The sequence below is a fragment of the Protopterus annectens genome, chromosome 14.part0 (genome assembly GCF_019279795.1).
Source record: "Protopterus annectens isolate FY-2018-M chromosome 14.part0, PAN1.0, whole genome shotgun sequence".
NCBI classification, from domain to species: domain Eukaryota; kingdom Metazoa; phylum Chordata; order Ceratodontiformes; family Protopteridae; genus Protopterus; species Protopterus annectens.
In genome coordinates, this window is record NC_056748.1 from 918491218 (window position 1) to 918511364 (window position 20147).

The 20147-nt window shown below is 36.2% G+C and overlaps 1 protein-coding gene across 1 annotated transcript in view; it reads right to left on the minus strand.

The window, feature by feature from the left end:
• ABCC2 (ATP binding cassette subfamily C member 2) overlaps positions 1-20147 on the minus strand; it is an 833283-nt gene that overhangs the window by 436919 nt on the left and 376217 nt on the right. The window contains exon 15 of the mRNA XM_044055642.1: positions 404-470. Within this exon, the coding sequence (XP_043911577.1) occupies positions 404-470 (67 nt within the window). The remainder of the gene's footprint in view (positions 1-403; positions 471-20147) is intronic.

Sequence of the window (20147 nt, forward strand, 5' to 3'; positions counted from 1 at the left end):
ACACATACTGTTTCATTAAGTTCTCTAGGGGAAGTTGATAGGTACCATCCCATTAAAATGGAATATCCTCACCTGTATTCAGTGCATGCACTAAGCTGGAATTAATGTAGCTCGTACGTGCATACAATAAAGCCCCCAGAGAATCGGTAAGACTATCAGCAAATATAAATTAAAATGGGAAAACATGTAATAATGCTGGCCATTATTCTGAATCAGGTCAGAGGTGGTAATGACTCTGAACAGCAGTGTGACTATGGAATTTTATGAGCAGATTTACCTGAAAATGTCATTCAGCTTAGTAGAACCATAGGAGAGGTAGGCTAACAATATAGTACAGAACTCTCTTAAATTTGGATTTTGCCTCTAGAAAAGAGGTAAGATTCCTACAAGGCTGCATGCTTACTCTTTAATAGCAGGTTCCTCATCCCGTTCCCAAGAAAACGTTGCGGAGTTAAAACTGATAGCAGAATCTGAAATTAAAAAAAATATATATATATATATATAAGAGGACATTGAAATAGCAACACAGAGATGTGCAAGGTATTTTTGATGAAACATGATTACACACACTCACAGCCCCAGCAAACAGGCAAAACATTTCCATAACAAACTGATTTATGAACCTCACATAATATGACTACATAAATGGCATTTAAAAAGGAAATATGGCCTAGTCAGTACAGAAGTTTGAGCCAAATAATCTTATCACAGTGATCAAACCTTTCAACCAATCGGGGACAAATTTCAACAGAATCGGGGACAAGTCACAAAAAAATCAGGGGCACTTTTAAAATATTAGTGCTATTAACTTGAAACATTGACAGAATCAGAGCATATGAATTAATACACATTTTCTGAAGTAAAAGAAGTCTATAACTCTTAATTATTGTCATTATTCATCAAGTGCAATTCACCACCTTTTCTCCAACAGTCACTAGTTTTAGGAGGGATAAAGAGGGACAGAGCTAAAATTTGAGTCAAAATCAGGGACGTCCCTGAAAATCAGGGACAGTTGAGAGGTATGACAGTGATTGCCAATAGTACATGCATTTGGTTACAGCACACTCCAGTAGGTAAATAGTAATACTTAATATGTTGGATCTTCTAGGTTAAAATGTAGAATCCTGGGGCATTACGAGACACAGCATCTCAGAAAAAAAGTCTTATAATGGCCTATCATCCTATAACATAAATCACAATGAATGATGATTGTATCCAAAAACAGGCACTGGCAAATAGCAGGTTAACATTAATTCTGTTACACTAAACTGCACACTCTGCAGACAATTTTATTAACTCTTTGCTCTGCCTGTCAAGTTGTGTGGAATCATAGCATCTGGATCTATCCATTTAGCCTCTTCTGTATATTTATTACTAAGGTTCTGGATGGGAGCAGACTTCACATCAAAATTGTTCCATAAGCTGTGAATGTATGTTCTTATGCAAACTGCACAAACATATCTGAAAAGTCTAGGATACCTTTCTACAAGCACATTAATGGTATCATAGTATTTTTGTATAAGATATTACAACCAGTTTACTTTCTTTTTACATTTTAATCTGATCATTTTTGTTTGTTCTGTTGATGTCAACATATGAGGTGTTTACCACAAAATGATTGCCATGAAAGGTCAAAAATGTACTTTTCCAATTTGTAAACAAACTAGAAATGTACTTTTTGCCCAAGCAGGTAACCAGTATATCTATGGCTGTATTTATACATCAAGAACAGGATGCTGGAATGAAAAATTTCCCAGTCAAAACTGTCCTCTAATCCATGCATATTTTACATGTTGGAGTATTGGACACAAATATTATCCAACAAAAAGTGTCCTCCTGTAAATTCATCAGTCTGTATTCAAGCCTCCTATGTTAATGAATTGTGTATTTTTCAAACCAGAGGGATATAATATCCAAATTACCAGTGATGGGACTAATCTATTACAATAAATAATATATAACAATTTCTAGTAACTAGTAATATAACTAGTTACTTTTTCAAAATAGTAACTAGTAATATATTACTTTTTTTAGTAACTAGTAGCTTAAATGTGAGTTACTTTTGAGTTACTTTTGCTTAAACCAGTGGTTCTCAACATGGGTGATATAGTCTTCTAAAACTTTGGGGCCCCTATATAGTATGAATAATAATCAGATGTTAGGAGGCAATAGACACTTTGAAGTGGCAATTTAGATAAAAAATTACAACATAATGTTGGCACAACTCATAGCACATAGCATTCATAATAGATCATTAGTATTAGTCTGGAGCAAAATTTACTTATTTTTTTTTAACACTGCACGGAGGTGAAAGGTAATGATGACCAGACTCCAGCCCTGCCTGGTACTGTGGGACTCGCACCCACTAAAACATCCCCTAACACTGGAAATTCTAGCTTGCCAGAGATCATATCCTTACTTTACAGTATAATAAATGGCATTGGTTCTTCATACCACCATCAGTAGGAATCAAACTCATCACTCATCAGTTGAACACCTGATGCCCCAACCCACTGCACCAAGCAGAACGCTTCAAGTGGATTTATGATCAATCCGCCTTTGTCCTGACAATATTTTATGTTCTATTTAAAATTCTTTTCATGTTCTGATTTTTAGTTGCTGAAAACAGACAAAATGTGATAGGTTTTTATAGGTCTTGTGCTGTTGGCTGGTTTGGTTTAATTATTATCTGTGACTCTCTAGCTATAAAGACTAGTCTTCTTCTCCTTTTGTCTGTGCCCGTTAGGGATCATCAGTCTGCAGAACAAGTGGCAGTGGATTTTTTCATTGTTGAGTTGCCAGCCCAGCGTTCAACCTTCTTCAGAAGGCACATGCATGCACACACTCACACCTAAAGCAAATTTAGAATGTCTAATCCACCTGCAGCATGTCTTGGGAGTGTGGGAGGAAACCGGAACACCCTGAGGAAACCCACTCAAACACAGGGACTGTAGATCATAGTGTGTGTGTGTTGTACTTTTAAAGCCACTGTAGTTCATGGGCACATGCACAGAAAGTACTGAGCATGTGCAAGCAGAGTGCCATTTTGTGTAAGCAGCTGAAGTGAAAGCATGTATGTGTATAGTAGTCAGTCAGTTAGCTTAAGTTTTATGTTCCAGTCATCCATCCTGATGCGTTTGTGTGTAATAAATATCTTAAATGAACACCCAAGCCTTGTCATCTTATTTGAATACACAAGATGAGCGACATGTTCTCAGAATGGGATCCGAAGCCAAAATTTTTTAAAACCATGAGGTGCACAGTCAGAAATGGAAGAATATACAAGAGTGGCTCAAACTACTGCAAACGACTCATAAACAGGTCAGAAAATATTTCCATGTTCTTAAACTCATTTAAATTATTTTTCCTCAATGAATATAAAGCAAAGCATTGCAAAAAAATTACTGAATAAACAAAATGTTCAAAATTGCAAAATACTGAAAAAAGTACTTGAAATAATTATGAAAACATTTGAAACAATATCAGAATCATATAAAATGTTCAAAAAAGAGAAAACTGTATTTTTCACAATGTACTACTTTTTCACATTACTTAAGCTATTCAAAGTATCTGAAGTGTGCAAAGTGTTGGCAGTGTGTGCATCATTACAGTACAGTTTTTTCAAAGAGTACAGTTATTTCAGAGTCTGTTGTACAGCTGAATATAATTACAAGTACCTGGTGTGGGTTTGACACATTTGGAATGGCAGAGGGATTTCACAGACCTGATCCGCTTGTGTTTGATAATAATATTGCTGAAAACTGGAGAGTGTTTGAGCAAGAATATATTTTCATACAGGCTGCTTTTTCTGATAAAGATGCACATACAAAAGCATTTATTCTGCTCAATTTAGCTGGTTCAGAAGCCACTGAGAGAGAACATTCATTTGTGTATGCACCTGTTGTTTATGCAGTGAAGGGGGAACACTGCCATTTTGTGATACAGGCTGAAATGCGGGAAGACTCTGAGTGCTTAAAACATAAATTTAGAGAAATGTGCAACCCTCAAACGAATATTATAGTGGAAAGGCACTATTTTACACAAGAGATCAAAAGCCTGGTGAAACTTTTGCAGCAAATATAACTGACTTGAGAAACAAGTCAAAAACATGCAGATTTGGTGATCTGAGAGATGAGTTGATAAAAGACAAGCTTGTGTGTGGTGTTAATAATGATGCAGTGAGAAAGATTTTGCTTTGAGACAGTGATTTAACTTTAAGCAAAAACACAGAGATTTGGCAGATATATGATCATATAGAAAAGTACACAAATATGCTTATGAATGATAAGAACATGCTTGCAGCTTCTTCTAGCATGAATGTTGATAGTATGCAGCACACTATTGCTGACATTTGGACCTATCAGAATCGTAGTTTCTTTGGTGTCACCACCCACTGAATCGACTGTGACACACTTCAAAGGAAGTCAGCTGCTTTGTCATGCTGCAGATTACAGGGAAGGCATACATATGATCTCATAGCATCAACACTTGAGAGCATACCTATCAAGTACAAGATAGACAAAAAGGTGTGTGCAACAATTACTGAGAATGGCAGCAATTTTGTAAAGGCTTTCACTGTCTTCTCAGAATCTGAGAGATCTGAGACTACAAGCATTCTGTCCCAAGATGAGGATGATGATGGTGAAGTGATTTACAACAGAGTGACAGCCATGCTGAGTCAGTCAGGGCAAAACAAGAACACCTATTCACTGCCTCCCCATCTGAGATGTGTAGCACACACATTGAATCTAGTTGCCATGCAAGATGCTGAATCTGCTTCTAATGATGCATAGTATAAAAAGATTGTGCAAAGCACCATGGCCAAATACTATGCTTCTTGGACCAAGACTAGTCATAGCAACCAAGCTGCTGAACTGGCTCAAAATAAGTGTTATTTATCACTGATTATTCCCAATGCAACACGATGGAATCCCACTTTCTATGCAATGGAGAGAATTCACCTGATTGCAACTCAGGGTGAAAGCTTGCTGAATGAGATATGTGAACAGATTGGAATTGTCATCTTCAGGCCTGCAGAAATTACCTTTGTTGCTGAGTTTATGCAAGCAATGCAGCTCCTGGCAATGGCTCTGAACATGCTGCAGTCAGAGCTGAAAAGCTTCATGGGAATCCTGATCCCCACCATTATGTGCCTGAAAAACAAGTTGTCCGAAGTCAGGCAGTCTGTGAAGCTTGTTGTGCCGCTAGTTGATGCTCTTCTTAAAGGCATTGAGGCTCGGTTCAATCATCTTCTGGAGCGTGAAGAGCTCATTCTGGCTAGCACAGTGCATCTACAGTTCCGCTTGCGATGAATGGACACTGAAGAGCAGAAACTCAGAGGCAAGGCTCTGCTCCTTGATGCCATGCAGAAACTGGATGAACCTGCACATGGGTCATCTGAAGCTTCTGCATTAACTGCTGAAGACAGCTTCTTCAGCTTCAAAGAGTCGACGCCAGCCAATGTCAGCATATCTTCTCAGATGGACATGTATCTGCCTGACCCTTCCAGAGAAATATCTTCTCTCAACAATCACCCTATAGTCAAGAAGCTGTTTCTGAACACTAATACAGCTCTGCCATCTAGTGCATCTGTTGAACGCCTGTTCAGTCTTGGTGGACAAGTGCAGACTGCAAGACGAAATAGACTCACCGACGAACACTTTGAGAAGTTACTCCTTCAAGCCAACAAAAATGTGTAGTTATTGTGAATAGTTATATAAAGTGATATTTTGATTGCCGTTGTGTTGACAGACTTGTTAAACTTGTATGACATTTTCTGTAAGCATTTTTGCATCCTCAGCATTTGTTTTAGCAGATTAGCCTAAAGTACATTGTTGAAAATTTGATGGGTTGTAACTTGTTATGGTCTTACATTGCTGGCTGTGCGTACTTTGGTTTAAGTATTACATTTTGACTCTCTGACTATAAAGTCTAGCCTGTGGGACTTTATAAACTGTAAAATGCAATTCATCATTATTGTAACACTGTGTATACAACTTTAATACACTCGTATTCATGTGCAGTAAGCATGTATTCCTCACACACAAGTACTATGTGAGTAAATCTGAACATGAGAATTGATAAACTATACTTATGCAAAAGTAACTAGTTACTTTAGTTAGTAACTAGTAATAGTAATATATTACTATTTAGAAAAGTAATAAGTAATAGTAACATATTACTTTCACTTAAAAGTAACTAGTAATAGTAACTTATTACTTTTGTAAGTAACAAGCACAACACTGCAAATTACACGGTATAATTGTTGAAACATACTCACCAGAGCAGTATTAGTTTGAAAAATAGAGTAACTGCTGCAGTAAATCATAATGTTAGTAGAATATTAGATGGAGGCCCATGTCAGTACCCTGGCCTAGTCTTTTTCAACAGTCAAGTATGGATGTCCTCCTGAATGCATGGAAGTTGTTTCAAGTTGGTGGCAGTAGAGGGAGCCCATATACATAAAAGGGTTTGCACTGCTGAGCCTGCTTTATCATTTTTTGGAGCAGACAGATAATGCGCAGTACATCTAAATGTTCTTGGGAAAGGAAACTAACTATGAATTTCAAAATCAAGCTTACACAAAGAAACACAAACAGTAAAACTGACTAGTGGAACCTGTATGTATCAAAAAACTACTCTGCACTTTCAAATACTAAGATAAAAACTTATAATGACACAGACCTTCAGACTATGGATTACATTTTATAATAAAACAAACAAACGAGTGCCTGTTGAAATTCCAAGGGCAGTAATTGCAATCTTCAGATCAGCAAGTACAAATGGAGTAAATGCATGCAAAGTCTGAGTTTGCAGAACCTTGGCTCCACCCCCCCCCCCAAGGTACAACAGTCTTTTTGAAAGTGTATAAAAATGTCAGTTGTGTGGGGAATACTGCTATCTTTAGGATACAGGAGGAGCCTTACCTGCAAACGCACTTTAATAGCGTAGCAGTGAATCTGTAAATTCTCAGTTTTCTGTTTGTATCACAGCTCATGGTTAGGAGATGCAGGTCCTGCAATTTCAGTCGTCTCACTTTTGCGATGAGCCCCCCCCCCAAATAACTGCAAAAGTAAATGGTACATAAATAATTAAATAAAAAGACCACCAGCTTTATAAAATATACAAGAAGTGGATGATGATATTGGGCAGGAACCTACATTACAGCAGTGATTGCATTATTCAAACATTTTCTGTTATGGTGACGTGATCACAGATCTGTACTAACCATGACTATTATTTATGCAGGAATTGTTATCCTGTGTGTAAAATTATCATGCAGTGTGCACTCAACTCTTAGAATTGGGTGGCCACTCTCTACAGCATGTCAGCATACCATGCAGTATACCACCCACTCTACTCCCAGATGTGCGGTCTGAGTAGCAATGCTTATTAAATGTGTGGCTGTAGGTCATATAGCACCCTCTCAAATTCTTTAGGAAAAAACATTTTGAAGAAATCTCTAACTATAGCTGCTGCTTAGATGGAGTGGGACCAACCTCCCCACTCATTCCTCCTGCTATTTGTCATATCATCATATAATTAGCCAGCAGCTGAGACAGTGTCCTTGTTATAATGCAAGGGAAACAACACACACACAAACTGCTGATTAGATAGTCTTAGTTGAGTTTAGTTATTTAGCATTTGTTTACTGAGGAAAAAGTTCAACTGGCCACAAAGCCCATTTTCATTTTAGGCCCGGGAAGAAACATTCCATGAAGAATTGTTGAACAATAATACAAGGAGAACAGCTGGTAATAATTCATTAAACAGTAAATAATTGTCATACATAATGGGTACCTCATTCTAAAGCAGTGGAATAGACCACTAATACTGGGTAGTAGGTATTTTCTTCAGTTTAATAACCAAGTTATCCAAGTATTTCCACTATAGATAAGGTGTTCCTGTTCAATAAAGTCTGGCAGCTGGGCAGTTTGGTGCAAATAAATTTCAGTGACTGCCATAGGCATGTGGAAAACTTACCATCAAGACCAGCAGTTCAGCAATCATTCTGTGTGTGGCAAATGCAACCAGAAACGTGTTTAAAGTAAGGGTTTTTGTCATGTGCTGTACTGAATTGCTGGGGACACACAAGGTCCTAGAGGCCTTAAAATTTAAATATTGTTTATCAGCAACATGAAAGGTGATAGAAATGACAGACGATGAACTGATACAGGAGAAGACCAACACAGAATCAGCATAAGGTGGAGAGAGACTGCAAGATCTGAGAGACCGGGAGGTGCAGTGGTGCAGCGGTTAACACTGTCACCTCACAGCAAGAGGTTCTCTGGTTCGATTCTCAACTGGGGGTGCCTTCTGTGTGGAGTTTGCATGTTCTCCCTGTGTTTGCATGGGTTTCCTCCAGGTATTTTGGTTTCCGCCCACATTCTAAAGACATACATCTGGAGCGTTACTCCCCAGGCCTCTGCTGAAACTAGGCTCTGTTCTAGTCAGACTTTCACGGTCAACAAATGTTAAATAAATAACTGAACTTTATACTGGATCTATACCCTCATGTTTATTACAGGAAAATCTCTAAGTCCATTTAGGCAGATATGACTTTTATATTTAACTCAAAATAGATAAAAACTCTAGAAAGAAAAGGTGGTTGCTTAACTGTGAGATTTTTTTGGATGATCAATTAATAATTTTGACATGTGTATTCAGAAACTTGTATCCTTTTTGGTTTATCAATTTGTTATGGCCCAGGCCCAAGCTTACACTTAACAAGGGTATCAGAATTTGTCAGAGATTTGGGATGCATGGCTAGGCTTAAAAAGGCCCTTGTGGTCATTAGCTTAGTAAACACCTATGAACCCATGAAAAGACAGGCTTACTGGTTTAGCAGGTGTGTTGGAAGAATAAATCATGGCAGTCTTGGCCATCCAGAAATTGAGAATAATAGTTGCTTTCTTGTGTTGGTTTAACATTAGTCCATAATTTCAACTGATTGAGAAGACATTTGTTACCCCAGGTAACTGTAGTGAAGGCTGGAGCAAAACAAAAAAAAGCTAGTGATCCAGATAGAAGGCAAGCAGATCCAGCCCTCCATTATTCCACTCACTTTTATGTTACATAAGAAATGCCTTCTTGTCTTTGTCCACTTTGTCCTCCTAGCAGATTTATATTTGTTTGCTTACAATATCTGCCATGACTCTTTGTTGACTTGGAATATAAATTGCCTGAAAATACATGTTTGTCGTAATGGTCTGTTCCCAGACTATCATGGCCAATCTGCAAAGTCTGAAAAAATAAACTTCAATAAACTAACTAATAATAAATAAAAAAGTAGAAGGGAGACTCCAAAACAAACTTCAGTGTACTTCAACAAATTTTAATAAAAATAAATCACAGACTGAGTGTTTCATCTTGCTTCATAAAGACTTCATCAGAGTAACAGTCTACCATTAGAAAAACATTAAAAGGAAACAATTCATCCAGTCATGGTTAAAATAAAGGAATAAATAAAAATGCCATTCAACTGCCAAGTGCAATTTCTTAAAGAACCGGTCGTGAAACTTGTAGTCGTTTTGCATAGACTAGATAATGAAATACAGCTGAATCAATCACATGCAATGGTGGCTAATAGTTCCTTGTGTAAATGTGGCACCTGTAAAATGTGCAGATATGAGGTGTGGGAACAAACCAATTTGTCCTTGTTCATCTTTGGGGGAGGGTCAGGTAGGAATAGTAATGAGAGTTAAGATGGTAGTGGAATTAAGTTAGGGTGGTGGGGGATGGGTTAAATTGGGGAAGGAGGGTTGGGAAGAAATTATGTAAGTGCTAGGAGGGGCTTAACTGGTTTTGTATGAGTGTAACTGAGTAAGGGATCAGATTTTGGAGTGAACTTGCTACCCACCCTCCCTCCTTCTTTTAGGAATTTTGGGGATTGTGCCATTATTTTATAGGTTTGGTGTTTAGGTGGAGAACAGGGGCAGGCTTGTCCCTCTTCTGTTCCCCCTCAGGTGTTGGATGTTTAATTCAGTGAGTTGGGGAATGAAAGTGAGCAATGGGACACTGCTTTCTTAAGGAAAGTAAGCGAGCAGAGGTGAGAACACTGCTTGAAAAGTAAAATGAGTGAATGGAGGTGAGGACTCTGTTCATTTGGTAAGGATGACCGAGGTTACACTGCCCTAGTAAATGGTTATATGTATGCTCATGCTGTGATCAATAAATTAAATTATTGTTTGATATAGATGTCCATGCTGTGATCAATAAATTAAAATATTGTTCAATAAAGTTATTTTTATGGAAGTTTAACAAAGGTCATCAAATGTCAGTTGGTGTGGTATATTTATTGAAGGGAACTGGGACAAATATAAATGAGGGTCCATACATTGTAGCTGGAATTTTTATAGAACTATCCCATGTCCAGGAAGATGTAACTGCAATGCCACCCATCTAGTATACTTGGCTACCTGCAGTTCCTATGACCCTTTTTATATAGGGAAAACTATCAGAAAACTTAAGGACAGGATCCGTGAACTACTAATGCCTTACTCAGACACACATTGGATTTCCCTAAATACAAAAAAAATATTGTTTTATTATAGACAGGATAATTGTGACAAACTTCAGATAGGATTTAGAGAGACAACTTGAGTTTAAGAAACTAACTTGGTAACTCAGGTTTAATGCAGCTGCTGCTCAAGGCATTAATGAATCACTTTCTCTCTGTACAATTTTAAAGATGAAAGCAGCTTTGGTATGATTTTTTACCATAATTTCAACACAGTTGTCATTGCTAAATATTGTATGTGATTGATTCAGCTGTATTTCATTATCTAGTCTACGTAAAACAAGTACAAGTTTCAGGACTGCTTCTTTAAGAAATTGCACTTTGCAGTTGAGTTATATCATAATGTATTACTCTATTTTGAATGTGATTGGATGAATTGTTTGTATTTAAATTTTTTAAATGGCAGACTTACTCTGATGAAGTCTCTACATTTAAAAGATGAAAGCGTTCAGTCTGATTTTAGTTGTATTAAAATTTGTTGAAGTGCGTTGACATTTGCTTTGGAGTGAGCATTCTACTTTTTGTTTATTTATTTATTAGTCTGCAAATTCTGACAATGGGATGATAATGAATACCCTCTGCTTACTGAGGTACTTTAGTACTGTTGCCATCATAGTCTGAAAGGCTCCTGGCCTTCGGACAGACGTGAAAGCTGCCAAAGCCTTGTAAATATCCAACAACGCAGTTGATATGCTGTTCCTTCTGGGAATGAGGACAATGATCCTTGAGAGCCTTGTAATGTGATTCCTCTGCAAAGTCTGTCGAGTTAGTGCTGAGTTTCTAGTTCAGAGTCAGAGGAACACAGGGAAATTTATGATGCCACTACTGGTATTACATTAATTCATGTGAGTATCATAGAAGGACTTACTTCACAAATTGTGAGCTCTTAATCCAAAAGTTTTTTAAATACAGCCAACATTCCGCAAAATCATCTTGCATATAAGGCCCTCATGACTTGCTGTCCAGATTTTTTTAAAAACAAAAAAAATCTTTATTGAATTTATAACTTACGACATATTCAATCATATGTTTATATAAATAAAAACAAACCATATTGACATATTTTCAGTTGCAAACATTATACATCCCATATAATCTTTTATAAAGTAATTGTCAATTGAACATTACATAGCTCTTTGTTTCTGCCTTCCAGTAAACCTCAATTCTCTTCCATAACACTACTCTGCATGTATTGCTCTGACAATTCCTGTTTTTTCTATGTAATTTGCTGCTACCCTTTAATAAAGACCCGCTTCCTGTTCTTTGAACTCTGTTACTATGTTCACTATTTGTAAAACAGTTGGTTTGCATGTTGATTTCCATTTTCTAGTAATTGTTTTTTGGCAGCCACCAGAATTGAACTCAGCAAGGTCTTACTATGTCTAGGCAATTCAGATCATGTATCACAGTTCAAAATATTTCCTTAGTTACACCAATTTGTTCAACCAGTATTTCCAGTGGAGTAGTCTGCAGGAAATTCTCATTATATACTCAAAAAATACATTTACAATTAGCTCCAACATTTGCGGTTTACCTGAGGAAAAATTCTTTGGAGTCTGCTTAGGGTATAAATATACATATGTAAACACTTCTAAGTTGTTGTTGTCTTTCGGCTTTTCCCGGTTAGGGGTCGCTACAGCGGAACTCCGGTCCGCTAATGATTGGTAGCAGATTTTGACGAACGCTGAGGTGCCAGCTTGATGTTCAACCTTCAACAAAGGCACGCCCATTTCCGCATGTCTTTTGAATGCCCACCCAACTGCAGGGAGGACATGCAGACTCCACACAGAAGGCACTCCCCACACTCCAGCTGAGAATCGAATGGAAGAACCTCTTGCTGTGAGGCAACAATGCTACCGCTGTGAAAAATCCTAAACATTCTGGACATTCATTACTAGGAAGGGTAGAACACGAATATATGTGAAGGTGAGTGCAGGATCCAATCATATGCAACAGGGATGAAACAATGTGGTAGCTACCCCTATTGCAAATGCATTCACGTAGGTGCATCACTGCACATAAATAACACATATTTGAGTAACAGACGAAAAGTCAATTCCAACGCCAAAATGAATGTATATGTGGCTAAATGTCAAAATTGTGATTCATTCTACATCGGTAAAACCAAGTGCAGAATGACAGACCGCATATACAAACATATATATTGTATTAATAAACACAAACTGGACAATGCTTTAGCAAACCATATAGAACAATATCCAGAACATGCATTTAAATTCTGGATACTTGATCAAGTGGACAGTAATCCAAGAAGGGGTCCAGTCACCTTGTTATTAGAAAAGTTGGAATTGCTCTGGCAAATTTGTTTCAATGCTTATAACTTTCCAGGATTGAACGACATGTGTTCTATCACATGTTGTTTAAAACTGAAAAGTTTAATGAGATGAAATACTGTAGTAACAACATTATAGAAATTATGTTTTACTTATTATTTTTTCCCTTGAAAATGTTTATAATGTAAGGTTAGACAAATGAGGAGACTCTACTTTTTTACACAATTTTTGTATATGATTTTTCATCATAGTGCTGCTGCGATAAATGTATTCACTTGCTTGTTAAATACAGCAGTTTTAAAGAACTGCATATTATGTTCACAATGCTATTTTAACTACTGTTCCTTTAAATTTTAAGATGGCGAGAGTTGATTTTAATCATGGTTAGACATGACTATTTAAACTTGATTTTTGTAAATGTTAGTATGTGATGAAGTTCAAAGAAGTATTTGGATGAAAAGCACTTCATTAAACTTTGTGGATTCAGTCTTCAGTGAAGTTGCCAGTTGTTTTTGTTTTAATTTCTTAGTTTTTTGTATCCTGGATTTTGGAGTTTTTAAGAAGTCAGCAGATATGTGTGAAGTCCCACAACTGCAGATTTACACATGTAAACAATTTCAAGGAGGCCTATACCTCCTTCAGAATGGGGAAAATAATCTTGGTATGTACTGATTTTTATAAATAATTTGGTGAGTATGAAACATCCTTCTTGTTTTCCGGTCTAATCTATCCAACATGTTTTGGGGCCAGTCAATCACGCCAAAACTGTAAGTTAGGACAGGAACAGCAAATTGATTTATAGCTTGAATTTTGTTCCTAGATGTCAACGCTGTTTTCAGGATTAATTTAAGCTTTCTGAAATATTCCTTACTAAGTTTTATTTGGATTTGTTCATGTTTTATTGTTGATCCTTCAATTCTCAAATATATATATATATATATATATATATATATATATATATATATATATACACTCTCTCTTGCTCAGGATGTTTTATATCACATTCTTGTCCCAAACTGATGTTTTCTTGGTGCTGCAGTTTTCCTACATTAAAGGTTGCTCTTTTACACATTTATCAAGATCAAATGACATTCTTATATCATCTGAAAAAATGTTTGACTACTTGCAGTTGTGCTTTCAGTTCTTCATCTGCTGAGGTATACTTTTTAAATCATCAACAAAGAGAAGGTGAGAGGTCTTTACACTTTGTTGTTTTCTAGGAGCCAAATAATAGCCATGGCCTAATCTGTTAAGTAGACACCATAAAGGGTTAAGGGCAAGACAGAATAGCAGCCGTGACAGGGAGTCACCCTGGAATATCCCCCTTTGAATTTTTATCCCGGGAATAATAATTTGTCCTTTATCATAGCTTAATTGCAAAGTGGTTTGCCACTGTTTCATGGTCACTGTAATGTAGTTGATCAGTGTGAGATGTATCACACATTTTTAAGCATTATTTTATCCATGAATGTGGGATACTAGCAGATGCTTATTTGTAGTCAATCTATGCCAAACTTAGATTCTTTCCATTTTTACAGTTCTCCATTATGACTTTATTTAGCAACAGATGATCCTTTGTTCCATATGGCTTTCTTTTATCACCCTTTTGTTCTATTGCCATGATTGAATTTTCATCTAAATTACTATAGACTGTTGGCATTAATTCCAGTGTATAGTTTATATGTTGTCGGAAGGCAAGTTATTGGTCTATAATTTTTAGGGTAGCTTGCAGGTTCACTCTTAAGTAGGAGCATTGTTTTTCCTGTTGTTAGTCAGGCTGGTGTCTGTTTAGGGTGTGCATATAAATAGTTCTTACTCATGGCTAAATCTTCATGCAAAGATGTTAATACTTTTAGCCAGAAGTTAGGTGCTGCATCTGGGCATGGGGTTTTCCAAATGGAGGCTTTTCTTAAGTTTATCTCAATCTCTCTGTCTGTTACTTCATCCCATTTCATATCCTGTACCTTTGAACTTTTTCTTTTTCTTTTACTTCTTCTGTCTATTTAGCATCTTTGTTATGTTTCACAGGATCTTCATAGATATTTCTCCAAAATGTATCTATTTCTTCTTTTTTGGATGGTCTTTCAATTCATTTTGCCTTGTTTCCAGTTCTCTATAAAACTTTTTGGAGTCATCAATAAATTGCTTCTTTAGTTCTTTTTCTTTATATTTATCTGTGTATCTTCTAAGTTTTTCTGCCTGTGCTGAGATTTTTAGTTTATTATTTGCAGTAGTGCAAGATAGATCCTGATCCATTATAATACTGTGCATGGATTGCTTTTATCACATCTATCTTTCTGAGTATTTTTGTTGATCTGTTCCCTCTTCTATACTCTTCTAACAGTGACACTTCCTGTCTTAATTGCTTTATAGTTTTCTCTGTTTGATACTTCCATGATGGTGTTCGATTTCTTCCCTTCCTTTCCCTTACTACCCTGTATTCTTGTGGTAGAATTGTATCTGTTATTAATTTAGCTGCACAGTGATATATCCTGTTTACTTCTGTTATATTGCATGGATCTCTATGAATAGTCCTAATTACAGTATTCATTTGTTTAATCAAACTTCTGATTTTTTGCATTTTATTGACATTCTGCATTCTATTTCTTTCATTGATCTTAATATGTCTATCTATCTCTATTAAATCAAGCAACTCTTCTCTTACCTCGTTTTCTTCTAAACTGAGGGCACATTTTTTGTTCTCCATTTCCTGCGGGCATTCTATAGAGTTCTATAGCATCTTCCTGTGGCACATTCTCTTCAGTTTCATCCTGTGCCATCTGTTGCTTTGTCATATGGGAGCTCACTGGCCTATCACTCCTCAACACTGACTGCGTCAGAGTTGCCACAGTTTTCTGTTCCATCCCTTGCTGTCCAGCTTCAAGTGAATGTTTATACGTGTTTCCTGTGGAAGGCTTCAAAATATCTTCATATGGCAACTGCCCTGTTGCTTCCTGTTACACTTGTTTCATATTAATTTGGATGTCTATTGCTGTATCCTGCTGTGGTGGTTTCTGAGTTAAATTTTCTACACTGAATCCTTCACTTTGCGGGTACTCCATAACCTCAGTTTCTATTTATTTAACTTCATTACTAATCTTTTTTCTACTTTTCCTCTTCTTCTTCTTATTTTTGTATTGTAAAGTTTTCTATTTCTGGATTCCTTTACCTGTATTTCTCTTCAAATATCTTTGGTGTTGCTCTTTTTGTATTGATTAATTTTGCTTTCTCCTTTGCATAAATATTACACCATATTAAATCTATTTTTCTTTCCCATGTCCATATTTCTTCTTCAGATGTCTCCTGATTTTCCTGTTTCCTCATTACTTTGGGGACTCATTCCATCATGCTGTGATGCAACCTGTGTTAGATCTTCTACACCAAATCATTCACTTCACTTCACTCCATAACTTCAGCTTCTATTTTTTTAACCTCATCTTTATTAATATTCTTTTCTACATTCCCTCTTTGTGATATTTTTTTATTGTGAAATTTGTCATATCTAGATCCCTTTGCCTGTATTTTTCTTTGAATATCTTTGGGGCTGCCTTTTTTCTATTGATTAATTTGGCTTTCAACTTTGCATATGTATTGCACCATATCAAATCTCTATTTCTCATGTCCATATTTATTTTTTATACTTTTCAAAAATCTCTAAATATTTTTGTTTATATTTTCACACTTATGCAGATGCTTCTTTTTCCGAACAGATCAGAGTTTCTTGGTCTATATAATGCTTTTCACAAATCTGTTGCATTAATGAACACACATTTTTATTTGAGGCTTCTGACAGTTTTGCTTGTGGAAATATTTTTCTTTCCTCTAATTTCTCTCAATCTTTTTATATATCGTGTGTCTGGAAATTCTGGGCTTTTTGCATAACAGTAACAATGCATAATTTCTTTCTTATCCTCAATAGTCCACTCTATCATCGTTGTGGCTCTTCTTTGGTCTATCAGTTTTTGTGATTTTTGTAGACTGCTACTTCCTTCTACAACGGGGCAGGGCATCCTCCCCCTGGGCCTGGCCTAGCCCCATTGTAGCAATGTTTCCATATTTTGATGATTCTACACTGTCATTTCTTCCAGTCCTTGCACCAGTGCACCTACCAGGATTGGGCACTTTTTATCCTGAGTCTTGTGCACCCAGCTATCTTTTTTAATTTTTGACCTTCTTCTGTCCATGATGTATGCTTTATAAAATAGTCTATATATCAGTGTCATCTTGGTGAAATTTTGTGAAAAATAGAGTCCATCTCATGAAGCTACTCACCAAGACATGAGGATTAATTAAATTTCAGCAGTACTACCCTCCTTCACTTGCTGACTTATCTCTCCAGTTGGACCTCTAATAGAGCGCATGGCTATTATTATTCTCCTTAAGGATCTGTATTAAAAATCCCAGCCACTACTTATTTCTTGAGCTACCCCCAGTTTCATCATCCCTTTCCACTTTGAATTATAGCTTTCTGCTAAACAGTGTAGCTCTGAAATATCCCTTCAAATTAAGTAATTCCAATACACCTTGTTCTCCTGGAATGATCAATATATTCCCTCTTGACTCTTGCCCTGTTCCCCTCCCATATTAAATCATTCACCTATTTATTAATTGCAATCCACAACTTCTATGGTTGATAAAAATATTTCTGGCCTGTGTATAAAACTAAAGTTACTAAAACATTTTCACTACTTGTTTTCCAGTTTCTCAGTTTTTATACTATCTTTTGTTTATTCTCTCCCCACATATCTTTAGCTGCCATAAACAGCATATTTTTTAATCCATACTCCTAAGTACTTGATTTTATCATGTCCTCATAAATATGGGTTTTGCTGAACCAATTTGTGTTTTAGCACAAAGTTTCTAGTTATTGCTTTTGTTTTCTCTTCATTAATTTTTTTATCCTGAAAAGACTAGAAAAACTCTCAGAATGTTCTACAACAGTGAAATGTTCTTTTCTGGTTTTATCAGGTACGAAATATCTGCAAATCAAACAAACTTTTCTCCATTGCCAAACCAAGTATATCCTTGAATTTCTGAGTCTCTTATTTTCTTTCCCAGTGTTTCTAAATATAATGGAAATAAAGGGGGAAGAGGGCCCCCCTGCCTGGTTCCTCTGCTCAAACAGAACGTATCAGACAGGAACCTCTCCCCACTTTAATTTTCACCTCTGATCCCTCATATATCCTCCTAATTAAGCTTATTATTGTGTCAGGGAGTACAAATGCTTCCATTGCCATACTCAAAAAATCCCAACTTTGTCAAATGATTTCTCTGCATCAAAACCTACCAACAACAGTGACATTTTCTTACATTGTGCTTCCTTGGTCATCATTATCCTATTAATGCTGTCATATTTGCCTCCCCTCCACAAAACCACAGTGATCCATATCTATCAATTTTGGCACTACCTGTGCCATTCTTTTAGCCATTATAGACACAGACACACTTTATAATCATGTTTTAAAATCGAAACAAGCCTATATGAAGCTGAATCTGATGGGTCTTCATTATCTTTAGGTATTACAGCCACCACAGCTTCCTTTCAGGATGTTGGTGATTCTTCTCCTTTTAAAATACTGTTAAATAAAATCTTTCAGATCTTTATTAATGTATTCCCTGCAAGTTTCTAAACTACCACAGGAATACCATTGTTTCCTGGAGACTTTCCTGTAGATTGGTTGTCTATCACCATTTTATCTCATTTCCTCCTATTCTGTTAATAATTGAGCCTCATATACCTCTAACCTTAGCATATGTAATTCTTCAGTAAGTACTTCCATTTGTACTTTTCTTGATTTCCACATTTCTCTGCTTTATACAGATTTTAATAAAATTTCTGAAATATTTCTAATACTGCTACAAGATCTCTGGTTATTTTCCTTGTTATAGACTCTCTAAGCTTGGCAACAACACTTTCGCCTTTCAGTTGCCTCAGCTGTTGGGCTAAAAGCTTTTGTGTTCTGGAGTTATCAAAACACTGTCACTTAACAGCAATCTTTCTAAATTCATGCCTATTATCCAGGTAGTCCCTTATTTTCCATTTAGCACTCTGGAGTTGTACCTCCTTTTGTTCTGTGAGATTCTCCTTATTCTACAGTACTTTAACCCACTCCCGTTAAATAATTATTACTTCTTAACCATCTCTCTCTCTCTAATTTCTACCCTATTTTTAAACTCCACATTCTTTTTATCCTACTCCCTAGTTATATTTTCTGAAGAAATTTCTATCTTCCCTAACAACTCAAGAATAATTTCCACTACCCTTTCCTTAAATTCCTCTCTTTTCAACAGATGGGTGGGGGAAGTGCAAATGTGTCATTTTTATACTATCCTGCATTTTTATCTAAGTTATTATTGGCACATGATATATGAAATAATTATTGGATGCATATCAAAACTTTCAATTAAATGCACGTGTTCTTGTGAAATATAATTTCTGTCAAGCTTAGCCCAGTTTTGTAACTTGTGGAATATGTAAATTCTCCCTGAGCTCCTACTACTGAATTCATATCTTCCATATCAAATGTTTTCATAACATTTCTTCAAAAAAATTACCCTCTTTTGTTAAATTTTCCTTTCTAGGCCCCCTGACAAATCCTCACTGTTGCAAATCAAATTCCAGTCCCCACCTGTAAGTAATATGCCCCACTGAAAGCTAATTATTTAGGTGGAATGCAAATACATGTCAGTATAATCCTTCTCCTCCTCCCTTGCACTTTGTCCCTTACTACAACAAAGCTACCATCCTTATGTTTTTCTTCTATCACTATTAGAGCTCCTCTAGCAGTTAATATAAGTTTTTCCCTTTTGCTTTGTCTCAGATATTCTGCTGAATAACCATCCTGAAACCCATTCTCTGTCAAATTCACATGCTCATTTCTTTCCAAATGTGTCTCTTGTAGCATAGCTATTTGCAATCCACTTCTTAATACAGTTCAATACTTTCTTTTTGTATATATCTGTGACATCATTTACATTCAAAGATAATATGGAAGTGTTGCCATTATATGCTATTATTCTCATCATTATCACCTATGTATAAGAGTTTTTTGTAAAATGTCTAGTTTCAGCTTTTGTCTTACACGCATACACTAATGTTTGGCATTTACATCTTTTATACAGTTTTCTTGTCATATCCATTTGAACCTATGTCATATCTTACAAAACTTTTTGTTTAAATGAAAACCCTCAAAAAAAAACCCACACCTTCATAACCTATTAACATAATACAAACACACACAACTATATACAAGTTTAACCCTCCTAACAGGAACAATTGTCCCAAATTGACAGCTACAGTCACAGGCTTTAATTGACCTATAATTAAGGTTAGC